A 24,019-nucleotide genomic window follows, 5' to 3' on the forward strand; every position below is an offset into this window, starting at 1 on the left:
TGGGTCTAGTGGAGGCAAAGTTGGGCCTCATCATAGTTTGAGCTTGGATTATATATATATTTGTATAATAAATATATATATACAGTCCCGATCTCTTGGACCACAGGAGTCCAAGAGATTGTGGTCACCCACCGTTGGATATTAATCCAATGGTTCAAAAAAGTTTTCTAAAAGGAGTGCAAGAGTGAGTGAACCGTTGAATTTACATATATATAATTAATTGTCAAAAGATGGGCCTTGGGGCTCTGTTGATTTAATTAATAATTTATTTTTATTAATTAAAAATTCATTTTTTCAGATAAAACCAAAATCTGAAATTTGAATAAGATAAACAGTTAACATAACTGTTGGATGAAGAGGTGTCAGACCTCTATATATTGACAATACGTTCAAACCAGAATTTAACTTTTGAAAAACATAATCAATCTCACATTTTTTTAACACTTCCTGAGAGAATTCATACTATTGTTCGCCAGAAATCAAAGTCACTGTGCTGAGGCTTTGATTTAAGATAGTTTAATCCTGATGGACAGACTCTTATCGAACTACAAGCACAAAGGTAGAGGGGAAATACTGTCTAAAGGACACTGCAACTCTGCAGGACTCTATCTACAATTCAAGTCAGTATTCCACAATTTATATTATTGTTGTATTGATTCAATTATATTTATATAAAATATATTTTGATTGTTTTTATTATTATGTTATTTTGGTTCTATACTGATTATTCCACAACAATAAGAACTAAACATCTTGTTGAATACTTAATATTTTCATCAATTCGACCGAATATTTTTTCTTTTCATCAATAGGTTTATTTCTGTTGGATGTAAGCACAATGTAATTGAATGTAATTAGTCCATACCATAGTAAAATAGGTTAAATGTGAAGTAGAGTGTTAACGGATCATATTGCTACGATGAGCCGAGCCTATCATAGAACGATATGTAACCATCTCATGGCTAGGTAGCCCGTACACCGACCCGACCAGATATGATGCTTCAGGTGCTGGATAAAAGGCCTTCCATCCAAGAGTTGACGAGGCGAGGTACTAGTCAGCCACTCCAACACTGACCCGACCGTTGTAGTAATGTGTCTGGCCATAAGTGCATTTATGGCATGCAGGCTTGATTGGATCCCTGTCAAGTCAATCACTCCTCGTACCTGGTGAACAGCCTGGCAAGGGGTGGCGATCAGTTAAATGCACCTCCCATCCAAGGCCGCGTGTCACCTCTCCTTCTGATCCCCATTGAGCAAAACCTAGTGATGGTGAGGGATCATTCAATGGGTTTCCCATCAAAAGCCACGTGTCGCCATATCTGTTGACCCCTGTTAGGCGGCCTGGTAATTTGAACAAGCCATTATGAGTGATTTGAGTCCCACTAGGGGGGGAAAGGAAAGATCTACCCCAGGGAAGACATCTTAATCTCTCCTTATCTCCCCTATAAATACACCTCACCAATATCTGGACAAAGGGAATAAAATATTCTCATTCAGTAAACTTTAGATCCAATTACTCCACCACTAAATAGCTTCTAACTTAACCATCGGAGGGGGCTCAACTGAGATCAACCCTAGTTCGCTCCTGTTCTGACAATCTGTTCTTAGCGTGCAGATCTCCTACAAGGTACTTCTCACCCTAGAAGATCGAGGTATAGGGCCCGTATTGGATCCCTATCCAGGCCATATACTATACGTGGAGAACACTAAGTTTACATAGAGGAAGATAAACCCATAAACTTAACTGTTGCAACTACGTTATTATAATTTGCATTGTATAGAAAAATCTTTTCTCAATAGGTTATGGCACTTATGTGCTCATTGAAGTACTAATGAATATATATATTTTTTTAAACTCTACATTGTGAGATGGAGCTCCTCCCGAATTTTAAACAGCCAAGCTTTTTCCTTTCTTTAATTACATATAGTTAGAATGATGTGTGTATGATTGTATAGAATATGGAGAGACTACAGATATGGACACACTAGACCAAAAGAAAAGAAAAGATAAGGACCATGAGGTTGCTTGCTTGTGCTGTTTGTTGTTAGTAAGGCAACACAAATGCGATTGAACCCAATAATAACTTGACCCTACCATCTCCATACTGAGCTCAAATAAATGTTTGACGATCTACAAAGGCTGCTGCAGAAACAGCCCCATCCATTTTTGTCCATATGCCTTTTTCACGGACGTTTCCAACATGACAGCCTTTCTTGATAGTCTCCTATGTTTATCTTATGATACAAGATATCTATAATGGTAATTGTAGGCACGCCACACGCTAAGCCGTCAAACTGTAATATTCTCAAGGCGTCTTTCTCTTCCAGAAGATAAGAATTGGCATCTTTACGTGGAATACTACCCTATCCACAGTCCCACTTGACAATCCCCAATGTTTTTCTTTTCTTTTCTTTAAAACCCACAAGTCAAAACTCTATTTAGTCCACATTTGATCGAATTTGAGTAGATAATCTTTGAAAAGTACTGTAAATTATTGGTATTTAGTATCAACCAATCAATCCCTTTCCAGACCATCTCCAACCCAATGCATGTATTGGAGCAGGCCAACATTTAAGATCTATTACACTTCTGGCAAACTAGCAAAAATGATTCCGGTCCAACCCAAATGGTGGTTTTCACTTAATACAGACCAAATCTATGTGAAAGGGAGGGAGAAAATCAAACCATCACACGTTAGCATCAACAACATTTTTTGTCCGCAACTAGCAAGGCATCTTTAACTTTGTTTGACGCTGAGATGATCTGACTGTTGCGATCGAATAACATAATTCAAAATATTTTTTGAAATGAAAACCTAACAGTTATCTCATGAAGGAAGTTGAGGTTCCACCCCAAAATCAATTGATTATGGAAGAAGTAGCAAACTCCTTATAAGCCTTTGCAATGTTTTATAACTTTCACTCCCATCCTTAGATTTAGTCTAAATAAACCTAACAGTAAAAGAAGATCCAACGATCAAAGTGTTAACATTAATTAATCTAAATCATATCCAACCCCAAAAAAAATAAAGTGTCCATATGCCTTTTTTTTGTTGGTTTTCCACCTATTGCCATGGCAATCCAAGGGCAATCACTATTCACATGAGATATGAGGAGAGGAAGTTGTATAGAATTTTGGTGTGGGAAGTGAAGAATATGGCTAGGTATTTATAAAAAAAGAAAATCTGAAAATTTTGGTATTTTAGTAATTATTTAATTATTTCAATTTTTTTGTTATTTAAATTGACTGTTCACGCCACAATGGCGTCAACATTAGAGCAACTCCACCCATTTGCCCTTAGCCATGGCAAGGGGGGAGCTAGGGCAGCCACTATTCACGTGAATAGTGGTTGCCATTGCAAATAGTATTTTGAGTTTCCACCCATTGCCATGGCTAAGGGTAATTACTATTCATTTTTTTGTTTTTTCACAACTTTTTTTTACTTAAATAATTAATTTGGATAATATTTTTGGATAAGATTTTTGGGTTCCTACGTGTCAATACTATTCATATCGGATAAGATTTTATTTTATTAGTTGTATTGGTTGGTATTCATTTAAAAAAAAATTAGGATTTGGTGTTAAAAGTGAAGAGTATTGGTTGGTATTTATAGACACGGGCGGACCCATAATTTTTTTAGCGGAGGTGCAATATTGGCTAAGTATGAAAAATGGTTTTTCGGAATAATTATTTTCTCAAGATAATTTTTGGCGGCTTTTATTCCTTACACATCAAATAAGAAAACTTGATTTTATGGGATTTTAATATGAAGTATATATTGACTTAATGAGCCATCATTTTTAGCCTAAATCGTATTTTGCACTAAAACCGATTTTTCATATTTTGATTTGGTGGGAATTTGATTTTCTAGTATTTTTATTTGAATCCAAATGGGGGGTACTTCCTTATTTACATTGTAAACTTAAGTAAATGGAGTAATATAAAAATAAATTAAAGTAAAAGGACAAAGACATTTACTTAAATGTTGAAAATGGAAATAAGGTATAGAGGAAAATGTTGAGTAAAGAGTGAATAATAGTAGAAGTATAATGAAATGTATGAGGATTGGTGTTGAAAGTGAAGGGTATTGATAGGTATTTATAGAAAAAAAATATCATAATTTTTTAGAATTTTTTAAAAAAATTTACGATTTTTTTTCATATTTTTATTGCCCAAAAAAGCCTCAGCCGTTGGATTAATTTGGAGAAGCAGATCGGAAGGCTGGGGAGGCGACACGTGGCAGCGTACCTTGGACCTGGCGCGCTGACGTCAGCGTGACGCGAGGCTGACGTCAGCAACACGCGAGTTGGACCTCGGGCTGGTCTCGCCTTCGGGCTGGCCCGAGTTGGTGGGTCCCACACCACCCCCGGGCCTGGGCTGTACGCTGGAGCGACTTTTTTTTTTTTTTCCTGCCCTCGCCTCGAGCTGGGCTCCCTCGCTGGAGCTGCTCTTAGGTCATCTTGCCTAGGTAAGTCTTGCCCCAGTTGGTGGAACCCAGCTCTTGACCTGGCAAGATTTGAAAGTTGGAAACGGGATTGAGGGCCTAGGGGGCCTCTTGCTCGGGCCGAGGGGAATGGTGGAAATGCGCTAAAGGAATCAAATATTAAATTTTACCCAAAAACAGAAAATAAAGAAAAAAAATAAAAAGAATCAGCAATCCAAGATTTAAAGTAGCATTCTTACACATCTGTTCTATTAGGCAAGTGGTCTTTGTGTCTTGTTTCATTACTTTATGTGTGAAATGATAAAATATAAGCACACACTACTTTTTCAAACTTTAAATGTAAAAAGATTGAATAAAAGTTCTCATATTAGAAAACTGAAGAAAAAAAAGAAAAAGAAAACCTAATTTTTTTTTGGCGTTTGCTGGATTTCAATTATTCAATTGGCCAAATATTATTAGACAAGCAAAGCCCTACCTCTCTCCATTTTTGAATAAATATGCAGAGGAGCTGAATCTGGATTGGACAATCATTCAGGGTCAACTAATTGTCTTCGAACTCATTTGGTTCTAAGTAGATAATCATCCAAGCTTTGTTCATTGTCCACCATGTTTATGTGCTACGTACTATGAATGTAAAACCTCAAGAGCACCCCACCCAAAAAGAAAGAAGGAATGTAAACCGGTCCAGTTGAGCTGGTTCAAGTCCAAAAATGTGATCAATTAATTTAGGGTTAACTACATAAAATTCTTCAATGATATATTCTCCAAAATTTGGGGTATATTTCAAATTGGTATATATTCTCCACTTTTCGTATTCAATCCTTGTTTTCGAACCGAAAAAAAGAAAAAATCTTGTAAGCATACAGATGTGTACATATTTGGTTCTCATCAAACCTTTTTGAAAACCGATTCTTCAGGTTATAAGGCAACGATTAATTTTCACGACTTCTTGTATACGAGTTTATTTGGGCACATAAGTGATTGATTGTAAAAGGAGTGTTCGTTACAAATTTACAAGCCACCAGAGAAAGAAAAGGAAAGAAATTGGAACTTTGGACAATCTGATTGAATAGTGGTTTAGTTCGTGTCAACGCAACTGAAATTTCTTTCCTGGAAATGCCAAAATGTAACCAAACGCGCATAGTTTGAAGTTCTGACTTGTAGCCTTCTAGAGACTAGAGAGGGTCAAATAATTCCCATGAGGAGCTCACAACAATAATAATCCGTGTGAGATGAAGTTTTTATGCCAATGCCATGCCATGACATAGTTTACAAAGGGAAAAGTCTTTAAAACCCTCCGAGCCTATTATTCTGTAGTTCTTTTCCTTATCAAGTTATCAGTTTCACATTTTCAAAGGGTCAATATGCGCTGCAAATCTATAATAGTATAATAGCGTTTCAAGTCACGTTCTCAAATAATAGTATGGCTTCTGGAAGTCAATAAATTACAACCCAATTAATTATTTGCTCGTTTTGATTCCAATTTCCAGGAAGTTTACATACACCTCCATATTATTCCTGCAACTAACTCATTAGCCAAATTGTCTATAAATACCACACAGCCCTCACCAACATTCTCACAATCAATACACTTTCTCATCACTTCATATTTTACAGAGCGAAACAGAGAAAAAGCAGAGCATTTTCTTTTGAAGCTTTCCTTCCTTCAACTAAAAGAAATCAACATGGGTGATGCAGAATCTTTGCATTCCGCTGATGAGCTGAAACGCCAGAAGAAAATCAAATTGGCCATCTATATTACTATTTTCGTTGTGTTTCAGATCATAGTTATCACCACAATGAGTCTCACTGTCATGAAAGTGAAAACCCCCAGGTTCAGGCTAGGCAACATCAATGTCGAAAGCTTCGTATCTGACTCGGCAGCGCCTTCATTCGACACGAAATTCACAACCCAAATCAAGATCAAGAACTCAGCCAACTGGGGTTCCTACAAGTTCAATGCTGCCAATATCACGTTTCTACACCAAGGAGCGACTCTGGCAGTAATTGATATCGCAAAAGGCAAGGCTGGATGGCTTTCGACCATAAAAAGAAATGCGGAGGTGAGTTTAAATTCAAATGCAATAACTGGTTCAAACTTTGGAACTGAATTGAGCAGCGGGGTGTTGACGCTCAACAGCGTAGGAAGATTGAACGGAAAAGTTGCAATTATGTTCATCATGAAGAAGAAGAAGGCCGCCAACATGAACTGCACCATAGCTTTTGATGTGACAGCCAAGACCCTCAAATCTTTAGAATGCAAGTGAGCGAAGTAGCTAAGCATCCAGGCTGCATCTTCCGCATTTGGATGCGACTAGTTAGTTTTTGATTTGTGGGTTTTCATATTCTTTTCATTCGTTGTATCTGTGTGGCGATTGGATTTGTTATAGAGTTATAATGGTATTTGTTTTCGTTATCAATTAATAATTTGCTTGATTTGATAGAATTTTGGATGCCATTTTCGTCCACAAATGCATTGAATTTGGATGTTCTACACTGGCATAATCTGACAAATCAAAATTATAAGATTCTTCATGAAACTTCACTTAAATTACTGGGATTAAAAGTGAAATTTAGTATAATTTTTACGGAAAAACTCAGTAGCCATTTTTATTTTTAGTTTTAGTTTTTTAGTACAGGCGATTGTAACCTAGTAGCCAATTTTTTCTTTTTATCAAACCTAGTAGCCAATTAAGCAAGGAAAGTCCCCAAGTTCGAAAGTCCCCAAGTTCTTCAGTTTGGGCCTCTAATCACATCTCATGTTCTTAGTTATAGTCCATGTCCTTGGTCTCAACCCATGTCCTTTCCGATGACCACTCTTCAATGGCCAAACGGCACCTCTTCGATGGCAAATTGCCACCTCGTCAATGACTAAACAACAGCCCTGCTATGGTGAACTGGTACCCATTCGATGACCAGACGTTAGCCTGTCAATGGTCGAATGACATCCATTGTATAGCCGAACGACACCCCTTCAATGACCTTTCAACATTAAGTATATCATTGCCACATCCCGTTGGGAATTAAATTATGCTATTTGTATTTCTTAAAAAAAAAAAAAAAATAAATAAATAAAAAGAAAAAAGAAAAGAAAGATGAATTGATGTATATCAGTCTCGATCTCTAGGACCACAGGAGTCTAAGAGATTTATAGTCACCCACCGCTGGATGTAAATTCAATGGTTCAAACAAGTTTTTTTAAAAAGAGTACAAGAGTGAGTGAACCGTTGAATTTGCATCCAACAGTGAGTGATCACAAAACTCTTGGACCCCTGTAGTCCAAGAGATCAGGACTGTGATACATATTTTTATTTGATTTGGATTCGTCGGGACTGACGGAGCTCGAACTCGACGCTTCCGCCTTGATAGGGCGGTGCTCAGATACACACCAATTCTAATATATATTGAAAGGTTATAATGAAATCATAAAAATATATACACTTTATTTTATTATGGTATTTACTTGGGAGTTTACCGTGGGCACGATAAGTCGTACACTAGAGGTGCGTCCTTCATGGTCCTCTCGTACTAGGGAAAGGTCTTGTCAATGCTCTAATGCCCCGAAGAAGGGGTTGCCTCAAATTCTCTCATTATTCACTAGCCATAACCTTTACAGGTGGAACCCCCCCCGTTGTTCAACCCGATTCGACTGGCTTTTGGATAACAAGAAGGCTAGATGATCTGATTTGATCAAGGAAAAAGCCCAGTCAGCCACCACAGAATCGACGCCCCCTGATTGTACAAGAATATGCAGAGCTCAACATGTCTGGAAGTACATGAGAACGTTCTTTTGCTGATATTATTACGAGTATTGTGTCACTCGTAGCATTACTATACCTTTCTTGAATTCTTATTTAGACAGTTCATACCATCCATACATAATGTTTTAATAGAAGATTTCAATTCTTCCATGTTTTAGCAACAATTAGTATATTGTTCCATGGAGCTAAGGTCCAAAATACGGAAGAAACAGGTGTTTCCATGACTCTACGACCCAGTCAATTCTGTTTCACTTAATCTCTATTTCATGGCCACATATATTTCCGGCTAAGGAATGAGAACCATTTCTCTTGTTACTTGAATCCAATTTCATTTCATCTGGGGATAAGCCATCTTTTTTTAAACAATATCTTTGTCATTTGATCCAACAACTTTTCGTTAGATAGGAACAACTTTGATAAATACTGACAACTCTCGAATGGAGTAGTAGAACGGAAAAATCCATTAGATAATGAACTATTGGTTCTAAGCCATCTCAGGTGACGAATTAACAATTTGAAGTACCTTTCTTGAGTATTTTTGATAAACCATCGTTTATATATAGATGTAGGAAGATCTGTTTTGGAGGTAAGAAGCCCATTTGACAACTCTTCATATGCAAAGAATTCTCAATGTGAAAACACATAGATAAAAGGCTGATCTTTCAATAGGAAAAAGAGTGGATCCGCATAGTCCCAAATATGCAGTACCATGACGTGACATGATCGTGAAAGGGTTCAAGAATCAGTTTTCTTCTTATGAGGGCTAAATTAATTTATTTTGGCCTTTTGACCCCATATTGTAGGGTGGATCTCGACTACGAGTGTAATATGAGCATCTATCGACAAAAGGATCACCCCAAGCCCAAAGTATGGAACCCTAAAAAGAGACTAGACCAACTTAAATGAGATATGATAACTTCTTTATGGTCTACCATTCTTGCCAATCCATATGATGTCCTTTTTGGGAGCTAGAGGAAATGCAGACAAAGACCCCGTTTTTTCCTCTTTTCGGATAGTAAATGTTTCTCAAAATAAGGAGTGTGAATAACCTTGAGGTCACAAGTTCAAATCCCGTCTTCATAACCCTAATTGAAATCCATACATTTGTCTCATACACTATAGGGATGGTGAGAAAAGATATATTTTACATCCCAGAGGGGCTATAATTGGGGAATAAATAAATAAATAAAATTCTGGGAGGTGTCTTGAAGTGCTTCTTTAGGAGTTAAACTTCCATTTGTCCATATTTTGAGAAAAAAGTATTTTCATTCCCATTCACGTAAGAATGAATGCTATGATTTGTATTTCGAACATGCATGAATTCAACATCTATAGGATAACTTTCAACTCATTAGTACATAAACTAATTGTATACCACCATTGATAAACACAAGAATAAGCAATATTTACCAGGCCAAGTTCTAGATATTCCTCAATGTCTCAGCTATTCACGGAACGTGAGAATTAGATGAATAAGCACTTGCTTTTGAATTAAAAAAATGCGTGGGTCCCATCTCAAAATCTATAATCACATTGTCTCAAAACCATGAATCAGATCAACTAGGGAGGGGTAGTTGATCCGATTCCCATTCCATTTTTTCCTTACTACCTTCCAAAAATACCCTTACTACTTTAATATAATTACAAAACACCATAAACCCTAGAAAAATAAAAACTCATGCCACTTTAATATTTTCAAGATTATGCTTAGGTTATTATTATTCGATTGCGTCTAATATTATTTGAAAATGGTTAGTTTAGCACCACAATTTGGAGGAACATGGACATAAAACACAAACTATAATTGACACTTGTTATGTTCTTCCATTCCATAAAATGAAGAAACCAAACTTCGAACCCTTTTTGTTTAAAAAAAAATTCAATGGCTGTTCATTAATTACTGTTGAAAAAAACAAAAATTTTCCCTTTTCACCTTAGTTGCTAGCCTCTACTTGTCTTCTTATGCTTCTTATCACTGTCATATTTGTTTTTTTTTTCTATTATATTCCTTATATTTTTATATACAAGTTTCATCACTCGTTATAGAGCATCTTATATTATTCAATTTACTTTTTTACAAGTTATTTAGGTGAAAAATATATACTTATACATGGAGGACATTTTAGTAATGAAATTAGTTTATGTTCTGATTCATGACACTTAGTAAACAATAACAATGAAAATCAGCTTCATTTATGTGTTGATTCAACATGGTTAGTAAATAGCTTAATGGGAATGATTCTTCTCATACCTATTCATTACTTCCCCGATTCCTAAATCCTCTGATTCCTTACTTCCTCCATTCTTGGTAAGTAAACGCCTGTAGTGTTTGGACAATTGGACTGAAAAGTTGTTTTAGTTTGTGTCAATGTGGCATTTAAGTTTTTTTCCTGGAAATGCCAAAATATAACCAGACGCGCATGGTTAGAGGTTTCGATTTCTAGTCTTCTAGAAAGGGTCAATAACTTTGAGGAACTTGGTCTTTGTAAAGAGACACATACAGATCTTTGTTTGTGTGGAAGGTAAAGTCTTTAAAGCCCTCGGAGCATTCTTTTATTCTATACTTTGATTATCTTCGAAGGGTCAATACGCGCAGCAGATTATATACTAGTATAATAGGGTTTCAAGTCACGTTCTCAAACATCTAGAAGAAGGGCTCTAGAAGTCAATAAACTACAACCCAGTTATTCGCGCGTTTTGATTCCAATTTCCAGCAAGTTTATACTCTCGATATTATTCCTCCTCATTAACCAAGTTGTCTATATATACAACACAGCCCCACCCACATTCTCACAATCAATACACTTTCTCATCACTTCATATTTTACAGAGCGAAACAGAGAAAAAGCAGATCATTTTCTTTTGAAGCTTTCCTTCCTTCAACTAAAAGAAATCAACATGGGTGATGCAGAATCTTTGCATTCCGCTGATGAGCTGAAACGCCAGAAGAAAATCAAATTGGCCATCTATATTACTATTTTCGTTGTGTTTCAGATCATAGTTATCACCACAATGAGTCTCACTGTCATGAAAGTGAAAACCCCCAGGTTCAGGCTAGGCAACATCAATGTCGAAAGCTTCGTATCTGACTCGGCAGCGCCGTCATTCGACACGAAATTCACAACCCAAATCAAGATCAAGAACTCAGCCAACTGGGGTTCCTACAAGTTCAATGCTGCCAATATCACGTTTCTACACCAAGGCGCGACTCTGGCAGTAATTGATATCGCAAAGGGCAAGGCTGGATGGCTTTCGACCATAAAAAGAAATGCGGAGGTGAGTTTGAATTCAAGTGGAATAACTGGTTCAAACTTTGGAACTGAATTGAGCAGCGGGGTGTTGACGCTCAACAGCGTAGGAAGATTGAACGGAAAGGTTGCAATTATGTTCATCATGAAGAAGAAGAAGGCCGCCAACATGAACTGCACCATAGCTTTTGATGTGGCAGCCAAGACCCTCAAATCTTTAGAATGCAAATGAGCGGAGTAGCTAAGCATCCAGGCGTCATCTTCAGCATATGGATTGCGACTAGCTAGTTCTTGATTTGTGACTTTTCTTATTCTTTTATTCTTTGTATCTGTGTGGCGATTGGAATTGTTATAGAGTTATAATGATGTATTTGTTTTCGTTACCACTCCCCTGTAGTTATTTATTTCATGATGATCTATTCCTTGATATTTACTTATTTATAGTCTGCTTCTTCGAAGTGCCCGAATTCTCTAATGGTGGGTGCAAGTAAATCCTCAAGTTATACGTATTTGTAAATGATGACAGTTGCCCAAATGCTGCAGCTACACTACCATGCAAAACAAATAAATGCTCCAGGGGGCCTCACTACTTGACTCTATATGTTGCAAAGAAATCTCCAGTTTTGATACCCAATTGATCATCAGCCATGATGGAGCCTGACAAGTTCCCCATATTAGTACCTACATGAAATGTTATGCATACATTGCTGCGTTTGCTGTGTTCCATACCTTAATCATACTGGCTTTTGGATTATTCGCGATGCCAACTGAAACTCCTACGGTCAGGGTGAGATCTGTGGCAATCCGAAGCCTAGACTACTGTGGTTCAGATGAACCCTTCTTCAACATTACCCTGGTTGTTGAAGTTGCAATGAGGAACAAGAATTTTGGGCATTTTTGGTTTGATCCCAGCACAGCTAATGTCACATATGGGGGGTGTCATAGTGGGCAATGGAGACACAACCAAAGCAAGAGCCAGTGCTAGGAAGACAAGGATATAATGAATGTGATGACCATTGAAGTGAGATCTGCTGGGGTACTATTAGATGGTGCCAGGGTTAGCAATGAGCTTAAGTTAAAATAACAACAATGGCCTTGTAACTAAAAACCAAAATAATATTATAGTTCTACAACAAATCCAAGTTTCCCACAAAGAAGAAAAATATATACCAAAGAATAATGAAATAACAAAATGATCCAATTAGTCTTGATCACTCCCAAAGCCACATATTAAACTAAACATGTGGCCAATAGCTAAATTTCCAAATTTGCAGTCCTTATAAAGTGCCTGAATTGCGACCCTCCGGCACTCACTGCCCACTTCCATTGTAAAGTTTGGACAACCTTTGTGAACAAATCAAATGCTATGGTGCAGTCCCATTGGAAGACTTCCTCTTCTTCATGATGAACATCAATTCCACCTCTACAGTCAATTTAGCTTGGCTGCTTAGCATCAAGACCCCATTCCTCAACTCACTTCCAGAATTGGAAGTCTTCGGCAATGCGTTTGAATTCAAACTCACTGTGACATCAATCTTTTTGGTGGACCGCATTCCAGCCTTGCTATAGGATTCAGGAATAACAACTTGCCCCACAGCCAGGACTTGGTACGTCGGAGTGCCTGCATTGACTCTTCTGGCGCTTTAGCTCATCAGTGGATTGCAAAGACTCTCCATCACTTTTTGGATTTCCATTTGCTGGTGCCAATGGAGCCAGCATTCTTTGATTTACTGGAAAGCTTTGGACTAGAAAATGTTCTTTTGATGTTTGGGTGTCTAGACTCTAGAGTGTAAAATGAATTGAGCGTGATATACCTATATTTAGTTGTTTGTGTAACCAAACGCGCATCGTTAGAGGCTTTGGCTTATAGTCTTCTAGAGAGGGTCGATTAATTCCCATGAGGCTCTTATAACAATAATAAATAATATATTCGAGCTTCTTTCTTGCAAGACGAAGTTATTATGTCCAAATGCTAGCTTGGACTTCGTCAGTTTCACATTTTGAAAGGTGTCCATAGGCGCAGCCGCGCAGCAAACATATAAATATAATAAGTATAGTAGAATAATAGTAATGGTTCTGGAAGTCAATAAACTACAACCCAATTAATTATTTGTGCGTTTTGATTCCAATTTCCAGCAAGTTTACACCGTCGATATTATTCCTGCAATTAACTCATTGACCAAATTGTCTATAAATACCACACAGCACTCACCATTGATGCTATTACTCATCAGTTCATATTTTACAGACCGAAACAGAGAAAAAGCAGAGCATTTTCTTTTGAAGCTTTCCTTCCTTCCACTAAAAGAAATCAACATGGCTTGGAAAACAAATGATGCAGAATCTTTGCAATCCTCTGATGAGCTGAAACGCCAGAAGAAAATCAAAATGGCCATATATATTACTATTTTCGTTGTGTTTCAGATCATAGTTATCACCACGATGAGTCTCACTGTGATGAAAGTCAAGACCCCCAAGTTCAGGCTAGGCAGCAACATCAACTTCCAAAGCTTTGAATCTGTCCCGGCAACGCCTTCATTCGACATGAAATTCACAACCCAAATCAGGATCAAGAACTCAGCCAACTGGGGTTCCTACAAGTTCAATGCTGCCAATGTCACGTTTCAATACCAAGGGGCGACTGTGGGAGTAATTGATATCGCAAAGGGCAAGGTTGGATGGCTTTCGACCATAAAAAGAGATGTGGAGGTGAGTTTGAGTTCAAGTGCAATAACTTTTTCAAATCTTGGAAGCGAATTGAGCAGCGGGGTGTTGACGCTCAACAGCGTAGGCAGATTGAATGGAAAAGTTGCAATTATGTTCATAATGAAGAAGAAGAAGGCTACCAACATGAACTGCACCATAGCTTTTGATGTGGCAGCCAAGACGCTCAAATCTTTAGAATGCAAATGAGCGGAGTAGCTAAGCATCCAGGATGCATCTTCAGCATTTGGATTGCGACTAGCTAGTTCTCGATTTGTGACTCTTCTCATTCTTTTTATTCTTTGTATCTGTCTTGCGATTGGATTTGTTATAGAGTTATAATGGTATTTGTTTTCCTTACCACTCCCCGTTTCTTCTCTTCTTCTTATTTTTTCATTGAATATACAATGGTAATATTCCTTCTGTGAGTGGATTCTGTTATTATGTATTATTTTTTTTGAGAAAGGAACATTACATTGTAAGAACTAGCATGTTAACGGCTGCATCGTTAAAACCTTTCCAGATAAACAAAATTCCGGGGTAGGAAAGAGTACCACCCATGCTATTGACTAAATAGAAGAGTCAAACAACTTATACGAAACAAACAAACCTAAACCCCAACCACAAAACCCTTAAAACAACATCCCATCACTTCGTAGGTACTGTCAAAGAAGTCCTCCTATGATCTAGAAAAAGCATCATAGTTCTTCGTACAGAGTCAAAAACGTACTATGGGTATCAGAATAGATCCGGCCAATCCCCCAACTGCAAAGCCATTAGAACACATCCCATCACTACGTAGATGCTATCAAAGAAAGCCTCCTATGATCTAAAGAAAACAACATAGTTCTTCGTACAGAGTCAAGAACGTATTGTGAGCATCATAACAAATCCAGCCAAACACCAACTGCCACCTCCAATTTTCTTGATCTAGAACCCCAGCTGACAAGCAAGGGAGACCAAGATTGGCCTCTTAGCTTGAAGAAAATTCCGAAGAAAGATCTTCATAGTAGGAATGTTCAACGGTTGCCAAGCCCACGAATGTTCCATAGGAGAATTATTAGGGAGATCTTGGAGACCCCTCAAGGTTGGTCTCCTTTGCCTTGTCAATAAAATCCTCGATACAAAAACTATGCTTACAAGAAAAATTCGTGCCACTAACAATCAGATGCCCAACACCAATTTTCACACACTTCTGATTCCCGCTTGGTGCCGCATACTTGTCATTCCCTTGAGCAGAAGAGGCGGTGGCGATCTCCACAACATTAAGATGGAGACCTCTCACCAACGATTGGCTCCTTAGGAACCCAAAAAGGAAGCCAACGCAGCCATCCCATGGAGAACAAAAGAGCAAAAAATACCCAATTCACCAAGAAGAACCACAATAGGCAATTATAGAAGACTAAGAGAGACGGCGCAAAGAATGAGTAAAGAAAATTGGAGAAACCATAACCCTAGCCATCAAGGCTCTCCTCGCATGAATGAGAGAGCGACCCGTTATTATGTATTGTTTGTTGATGACTTTTATGTATTTTTAGTTAACCCTATTTTTATGTAGTTAATCCTATTTTTTATGTAGTTAACTCTATTTTTTAATTAATAAAACTGACAGGGTTAGGCATTGGACTTGATTTGTTAACTAATGCAAATATAGTGACCAAATTGGGAAAATTGAATCATGGTGACCAAATTTGATTTTGAGCCAAACCCCAGTGACCAAAAATATTATTAACCCTATTTAAAATAATAAGGTTAATTTCTTTTATGGAGCAAAGAAAAAGGTTTTGCTGCTTGTTAATGCAGCGTTCCTTTTTTAAAGAGGGGCATGGGTTGCGTTAAAACTAAAGCATAGATAATATCTAAACCAAGCGTTAAAAAACAATTGGACTTTATGAAAGTGGAAACGATGACGTCGCAGATGCGCCTCTTTCCTCGCATGGTCTTCTTCTTGTTGTGCGAAACATTTTAAGACCTTGTTGTTAATGGACTACGCAACTATCACACACAAGCCACTCAAAGATAAAGCACACACGAAACCACAAAGTACACACACACACACACACACACACACACACACACACACACACACACAAAGAGCACAAGAATTTATAGAGGTTTAGCATTGTGCCTACGTCCTCTTGGTGATCCTCGAGAAATTCACTAGTTTGAAAGAACCCTTTTAGTTACAATGAAGAACCCCCTTTGATCTCTAACAAACCCTAGCTCATTTTTTTCTCACCCTTGGCTCAAACCCAATTTGATGCCTTAGCTTTCTAATGTTACAATAACCTAGCGCTAAAGTACCTATTTATATGTCATATGGCTTTAGTACAATTACACGAGGAATAGGAAACTTAAAGGACCCCAAAATTAGGAGAAAATATGCCCAGATTCACCAGGTATACGCGCTGGATTCTTGGCTCTCGCTTGAGCACCACTCGCTCCACTCGAGCGCCTATGTCTGCTCGAGTCTGAGTTCTGCCACTCAAGTAGGCACTCAAGCGCTTGGGTCTGGGTGAGATTGTATCGCTCTGCTGCTTGAGCGCCTGTAGTTTCTGCTTGAGCGGCAGAGCCCAGTCAAAACTACTGTAGCTCTTTTGACTGTCTGTTTCCTTCACTCATTCTGCATCTCTAAATGAAACAACATCAACAATCTCCACCTTGGTGAGCCTTAAACACCTTGTGAAAATTATTGACCCATAAAATGTAATGACCCAAACCTAAAATTCATATTTAAGTAGTAATTTATTTTGCGGAAAGACAATTTTGCCCTTGGACTCAATTATGAACAAAAAGTTGGCTTTTTGACCGAAAAAGAATTTGACAATTTCACATACACCGTTGCTTAGAGCACGACGATACGAGTTCATAGACACGAAGTGGACTTGAATCGGAGTTTTAACGAAGAAAATACGATTAAAATATCACGAAGGGCAAAACGGTAAATGGGAAAAATCAGAATTTTTATAAAACCTTAGTTTTCCTCTCTCTCTCTCTCTCTCTCTCTCTCTCTCTCTCTCTCTCTCTCTCTCTCCCGCTGTCCTCCAACCGTCACCTTCCAAGCACCATAACTCCCTCCACCGACCACCTCTGCCCCTGTCGTCGGCGCCAACAGAACCAGCTCGGTTCCGTCTTCAAGCCCCGGCCACTCACCGCTGCCAGCCGTCGCTGTAGTCGCCGGATTCCATCCAAAAACTAGTCGGTTTTGTCAAAACTTCCAACCGTTCGTTCTCCTTTAATTCTCCTCCAAATTTGTCGAGTGAGGTATGGATTTCTACCTATTTTCCATTCTCTAGCTGATAGTTGGGTAGGTTTGCATCGAATTGGACCGTAGCTAGCTCAGTTTTCAATTTGAAATTCGGTCAGTTTTCAGCCTCCGTGTTCGGCCACTTCCGGTCAGTTTTTGGGGTAGGTCCAAGAACAAAAGTGGTTCCAAATATGGTGTTATACCTAGGATAGGAGTTTGGAGCCTTGGTTTTGAGATTTTCCGGCGATGCGTTATCGCTTTGGACACCCATCGCTGCCGGCTCGTGCGGCGGCGCGTGGGCGAGGGTGGTGCCATGACACTGTGTTCTGATGCGATCCTTAGGTCGTCACGAGAGCATAGGAATTCGCGGATCTCAATTTGGATACCGTTTGAGCCTCGAACGGATTTTTCATATTGTGCGATTATCGGGTTCAATACTGTTGAGCCGTTGGATCGTAATCAATTTCAGATATGTTGTTCTAGATAATTGTGGAAACGTGTAAGATTCGACGGATTATGAATCGGAGTCCCGAATACTCCGAAATCGCGAACCCTAGGGCTAGGGTTTAGAAATTATGCGATTACACGATCATGATTAATCCGACCGACCGAGCGACACCAATACCCTCGGGACATGTGTCCTAGAGGTATTGGACCTTCTAGCGGCTTCCGGATCATATTGTGAGGTCATGGACCCGTGGGGTCCCGGATTGACTTTTTGGACTTTAGCGCTTTTTGAGTCCCAAGATACTGCTAAACTACCCCACGTGGAAGGAAAGCTGTTATGGGCATATGGATCACTTTAAATTGACGCACGTACTTTTAGGAGTCGGGGGTAGGGTTTTTAATTTAATACTATATTGTATTAATAGAATATTATGGTCATTGAATCAGGCACCCGGGCACTAGTTGACCCGCAGGAGGGACCTTCAAGAGGTCCAGCGAGCTCAGACTATCAGTGAGTGGACTCTTTGTTTTTAATAAATGAATTTAAGCAGTTCAGTTTCAGTTATCAGCTGTTTTATTCTATAAAATATTTTATGTTGCATGCTGCCTAGTGAAATTTCATTTAAAGCTTATAGGAACAGATATTCTCATTAATTATCAGATAAATGGCAGCGGAATTTTAAAGGTTACAGAAAGTTAATATTCAACAGATTTTCTTCAGAAACTTTATAGTTTCTTAAATCACCTTGTACCCAGTTATTAAATGTTGCCTTCGGATTATATTTTTTGCCTTCGGTTTAGTCAGCATGCTTGACAGTTGCCCCACGAGTTTCTTGGTACTCGAACTCGTGTGGAGCGAGTAATGCGGATAACAGTGGACTACGGTTCCCTGAATCCTGCGAGTTGCGGCTCGGACTGACCTCGTGTCACTGAGACCTGCGAGTATGTGTCACCCATGGTGATGCTAGGAATTGACGGAAATAAGGGTACACCTAGGTGATAGTTTTAAACTGTTTTCAAAGGTATATAATGATATATATGCATTGATTTCGGAAATAAAGAGAATAAGTTAGTTTGTATAACTGTTTTTACAGTGGGGTTAGTATGTTGATATACTATTTTCTAAACTTTGTTTTTGGGTCCACTCACCCTTTTTGTTGTTTTGCGCCCCCAGGCAGTAGACGTGCACAGGAATCCACCACCGGGCCACTTCCCATCTTCCGCACCTTTCTTCTGATGTAGGATTTTTGTTTGTAAAAGGATTCACTCCTTTGTAAATTCTTAGTAGTCGCTCTGATATGTTGCTCTAGACTGAGAATTGAACTGTTGGAATGTATATAGATGTATGCTGGCAGTTGGTTGTATATGTATACTTGTTTTGGCAGGTGAAAATATTTTGGTATTGAGCCAGTTACAAGGGAAACTCTGCCGCCGGCAGACGTTAACCTTATTATTTTATTGTGTTTTGTATAGAAGGGCAAATAGGTCATTTATGCCCGACATTCGCCAGATGTCGGACATGCACAGGGTCTGACTTGGATTCCAAAGCTGAATTTGGATCTGGTCCTGTCATAAAACTTCTTTAAACCTCTTGGAAACCGTTCTAGTAATTCCCAAGAGCTCCACCTCAATCTTTAGCATATAACAAGATTGAGCAAGCTTAAATAATGTCTGAACTTCTCGGTTGTGACTGGCTCGGTCAAGCAATTAGAAGCTTTCTCATCTGTATGAACCGTCTCTATTTCAATGTCTCCATCGTTCACCTATTCCCGTATCTGGTGGTACTGTACATCAATATGCTTAGACCTTCCGCGAAACACTTGATTCTTGACTAAGCATATAGCAGTTTAACTGTTACTTTGTATCACCACCAAGTCTTGGGCTATCTCGAACTCTTTAGTCAATCTTATTAGCCATAATGCTTCCTTAGAAGCCTCTGTTAGTCCCATATACTCAGCTTCGATAGTAGACAAAGCAGTAACTGATTGTAGCACTACTCTCCAACTAATCAGTCCTCCACCACACGTGAAAACATATTTCACTGCGGATCTCCTCTTCTCTATGTCTTCCGCATAATCTAAATCCACATAACACGACACATATGTCTTTCTTTGTTGTCTTTCAAATAAAATCCCAAGCTTCTTGGTGCCCTTCAAATATTGAAAAATCCACTTCACCGCATTCTAATGTTGTTTGGCCGGATTTGCCATGTATCTTGAAACTACACTCACAGCTTGAGCTAAGTCAAGGCATGTGCAAACCATTGCGTATATGAGAAACCCTACCGCGCTTGCATACTGAACCTTACTCATTTCAACCTTCTCTTTGTCACTAGAAGGACTTTCTTAGGCACTTAGTCTAAAGTGCTTTGCCAAAGGAGTAAACATGGGCTTTCAATCCAACATGTTGAATCTTTCAAGTACCTTATAAATCCTATGATAGAAATCTTTAAAATCTATAATAATCCTCCATTTGGATGAAGGAATTGAAAATTACATAGAATTCTAAAATGACAGAATTTAGATTTCCATCATTTCAATTTCTGGCAATTGAAGATTTCAATGTTTGGATTTATGTATGTCAAATTTTGTAAATGGCATTATGGAAATTGCGAAATGACACCTATCTTGGTGGAAATTAAACTCAAGAATTTGATGCCCTAATTTCCACTATTTTTTCCGAGTGTATTTAATAAATTCTGTGCTTAAGTTGCCAAATAAGGGAATTGTCAATTTCTCCACTTAAATTCCCAATTTTTAGTTAAATTTTGGGTTATTTTCCCTTATCCAAACGGAGGGTAAGTAAAAAGATCTTAATTATAGAAATCCATTTAAAAAATCCTATAAGTCATTGTATTCTGCTTAAATACGGAAGAATTTTTTATATCCTTAAATAGTCTTTTAAAATCTCAATTGAATACACTCTCTTAATTTTGTTTCGACTGTGAGCCCTTCTTCCTTTTGGGCCCAATCATCACCATAATGTGTGACTGCCACGTCATTTTCCTTTTGTGGGCCCAAAGGGGAAAAAAATCCAGGTATAAGTTGTGCTTCTCGCTACATTTAGAGCTCGTTTGGTACACTGTATTAGACTTTGGATAGGAGTAAATAGTCTATGTCAGGTGTTTGGTGTCAACTTGTATTATTTAATTACCCGACTATTTTATACGGGTTGGGCTTTTAATACTCTCCTTACCTGACTAACTAATACAACCCACACACCCCAGTTTAGATAATACACGCTTAATTATACGGCTAGGGAAAAAGAACTCACGTTCTACAAAAAAAAAAATCAGACGCTCTTGTCATCTTCTTCTCCCTAGGGTTCTTCTCTGCTATCTTCTCCATAGGTTATTTTCTTCACTCTTCTCAAGGTATCCATCTCTCACTCTCTCTCTTTTTCATACTCTCTCCAATATGCTTCTTCTTGCTTATTCTCTATTCTTTATATATTTGTGGAAATTAGGTTATGAATTTTTCTTTTTTGACATTTTTTTAATCGAATGTTTTCTTTCTATGTGATATAGTGATTTGACGTTGTGGGAATATTTAGATTGTTGGTATTAAACAGAGTAGTGCAAGTTTTCATCCAAAAACAAACAACTGGGTTAGTGTTGGTAGTTTAGTTGAATACATACATCCCTCATTCAGGTTCGTACAAATCCACTTCAATAAAACTTCGGATTAAATTGTTGCTAGGCTTTTGTATAAGTTTCTTCTCAAAAAAAGAAAAAAGATTTTTCTGAAGTTAATTCTAACATCAATTTTGACAGAGTCTTACCCATATTTGACGAAATGCATTTGAACCATCAAGTAATAACTAAGACTGTGAATTGTAAAAAGAAAAGGAAAAGAGAAAATTTATAAATCATGAAAATGGTTCAAGAGGTATCGAGTTTGCGGCCTTGACTCTTTTGATTGCAATGCTTCTGTTCTGCTGCCACTTTCTCCTTCTTCTTGTTGTACATGGAAACTTTGATGTCCAGTACAGACATATGCAGATCAATATTCATAATACAATTATAATAGTTAAACCACATATATTTCTGTATATGCAAGCAGGATGGTATTTTGTAATCTTCTGTCATGTGTAGAATTCTACTTATTGTTGTATTATTCTAATTTTACATGTAGTCGTGTGTAATGCATGATTATTTATATTGCTAAAATTAATGCATGGTTATTTATATTACTTTTACTAAAAAATTTTCCTTTATATTATGCCTAGATATGGATGAAAGAAAGATTGTGGCATACTTTATTATTAGATTGTGGTTCTCGCATATCATGGTTTGCATATGAATCTTACTAAAAAAAAATTCGTGTCATTTGAATCTCAATTTCTATTAAAATTATCAAAGATTTTTTTTTAATAAAAAAAATAGTCTGATATGATGTTATCCGGAACATCACTAAACACAGTATAACTTAGTCAAACTATTTATTCGGAACAACACCAAACACCATATAAGATTATGGATAAATAGTCAGTATTCTCCGGAACAAATTAATACTATCCGACAGGCATTTAAGTTTAGTTTTTTTTTTTCCTGGAAATGCCAAAATATAACCAGACGCGCATGGTTAGAGGTTTCCATTTCTAGTCTTCTAGGAAGGGTCAATAACTTTGAGGAACTTGGACTTTGTAATGAGACACATACAGATCTTTGTTTGTGTGGAAGGTAAAGTCTTTAAAGCCCTCGGAGCTTTCTTTTATTCTATACTTTGATTATCTTCGAAGGGTCAATACGCGCAGCAGATTATATACTAGTATAATAGGGTTTCAAGTCACGTTCTCAAACATCTAGAAGAAGGGCTCTAGAAGTCAATAAACTACAACCCAGTTATTCGCGCGTTTTGATTCCAATTTCCAGCAAGTTTATACTCTCGATATTATTCCTCCTCATTAACCAAGTTGTCTATATATACAACACAGCACCCACCCACATTCTCACAATCAAAACACTTCCTCATCACTTCATATTTTACAAAGCATTTTCTTTTGAAGCTTTCCTTCCTTCCACTAAAAGAAATCAACATGGGTGATGCAGAATCTTTGCATTCCGCTGATGAGCTGAAACGCCAGAAGAAAATCAAATTGGCCATCTATATTACTATTTTCGTTGTGTTTCAGATCATAGTTATCACCACAATGAGTCTCACTGTCATGAAAGTGAAAACCCCCAGGTTCAGGCTAGGCAACATCAATGTCGAAAGCTTCGTATCTGACTCGGCAGCGCCGTCATTCGACACGAAATTCACAACCCAAATCAAGATCAAGAACTCAGCCAACTGGGGTTCCTACAAGTTCAATGCTGCCAATATCACGTTTCTACACCAAGGCGCGACTCTGGCAGTAATTGATATCGCAAAGGGCAAGGCTGGATGGCTTTCGACCATAAAAAGAAATGCGGAGGTGAGTTTGAATTCAAGTGGAATAACTGGTTCAAACTTTGGAACTGAATTGAGCAGCGGGGTGTTGACGCTCAACAGCGTAGGAAGATTGAACGGAAAGGTTGCAATTATGTTCATCATGAAGAAGAAGAAGGCCGCCAACATGAACTGCACCATAGCTTTTGATGTGGCAGCCAAGACCCTCAAATCTTTAGAATGCAAATGAGCGGAGTAGCTAAGCATCCAGGCGTCATCTTCAGCATATGGATTGCGACTAGCTAGTTCTTGATTTGTGACTTTTCTTATTCTTTTATTCTTTGTATCTGTGTGGCGATTGGAATTGTTATAGAGTTATAATGATGTATTTGTTTTCGTTACCACTTCCCTGTAGTTATTTATTTCATGATGATCTATTCCTTGATATTTACTTATTTATAGTCTGCTTCTTTCAAGTGCCCGAATTCTCTAATGGTGGGTGCAAGTAAATCCTCAAGTTATACGTATTTGTAAATGATGACAGTTGCCCAAATGCTGCAGCTACACTACCATGCAAAACAAATAAATGCACCAGGGGGCCTCACTACTTGACTCTATATGTTGCAAAGAAATCTCCAGTTTTGATACCCAATTGATCATCAGCCATGATGGAGCCTGACAAGTTCCCCATATTAGTACCTAAGAAAATGCACAACATGAAATGTTATGCATACATTGCTGCGTTTGCTGTGTTCCATACCTTAATCATACTGGCTTTTGGATTATTCGCGGTGCCAAC

At 38.0% G+C, this 24,019-nt stretch overlaps 3 protein-coding genes across 4 annotated transcripts; all 3 read left to right on the plus strand.

Moving 5' to 3' along the window:
• LOC18777660 lies at positions 6,029-23,624 on the plus strand. Of its 2 annotated transcripts, none has more exons than XM_007210040.2 (2): positions 6,029-6,130; positions 22,889-23,624. In XM_007210040.2, the coding sequence occupies exon 2, from the start codon at positions 22,889-22,891 to the stop codon at positions 23,468-23,470; it is 582 nt and encodes a 193-aa protein (XP_007210102.1). In that variant the 5' UTR covers positions 6,029-6,130; the 3' UTR covers positions 23,471-23,624. The 2 variants fall into 2 exon arrangements, with proteins under 2 accessions (XP_007210102.1, XP_020419810.1); XM_020564221.1 differs by lacking the exon at positions 6,029-6,130 and adding an exon at positions 11,029-11,108 and having other exon boundaries at positions 22,893-23,624.
• On the plus strand, positions 6,108-6,891 carry LOC18777218. Its single transcript, XM_007209569.2, has one exon. It carries the CDS (start codon positions 6,131-6,133, stop codon positions 6,710-6,712), a length of 582 nt encoding a protein of 193 aa, XP_007209631.1. The 5' UTR covers positions 6,108-6,130; the 3' UTR covers positions 6,713-6,891.
• On the plus strand, positions 13,689-14,585 carry LOC18775805. Its single transcript, XM_007210789.2, has one exon. It carries the CDS (start codon positions 13,771-13,773, stop codon positions 14,365-14,367), a length of 597 nt encoding a protein of 198 aa, XP_007210851.1. The 5' UTR covers positions 13,689-13,770; the 3' UTR covers positions 14,368-14,585.

The sequence above is a fragment of the Prunus persica genome, chromosome G5 (genome assembly GCF_000346465.2).
Source record: "Prunus persica cultivar Lovell chromosome G5, Prunus_persica_NCBIv2, whole genome shotgun sequence".
Lineage (NCBI taxonomy): Eukaryota > Viridiplantae > Streptophyta > Magnoliopsida > Rosales > Rosaceae > Prunus > Prunus persica.

Excerpts from the sequence above, each read along its gene's own strand:
- LOC18777218 (XM_007209569.2), top strand. The coding sequence starts at position 6,131 with ATGGGTGATGCAGAATCTTTGCATTCCGCTGATGAGCTGAAACGCCAG.
- LOC18775805 (XM_007210789.2), top strand. The coding sequence starts at position 13,771 with ATGGCTTGGAAAACAAATGATGCAGAATCTTTGCAATCCTCTGATGAG.
- LOC18777660 (XM_007210040.2), top strand. The coding sequence starts at position 22,889 with ATGGGTGATGCAGAATCTTTGCATTCCGCTGATGAGCTGAAACGCCAG.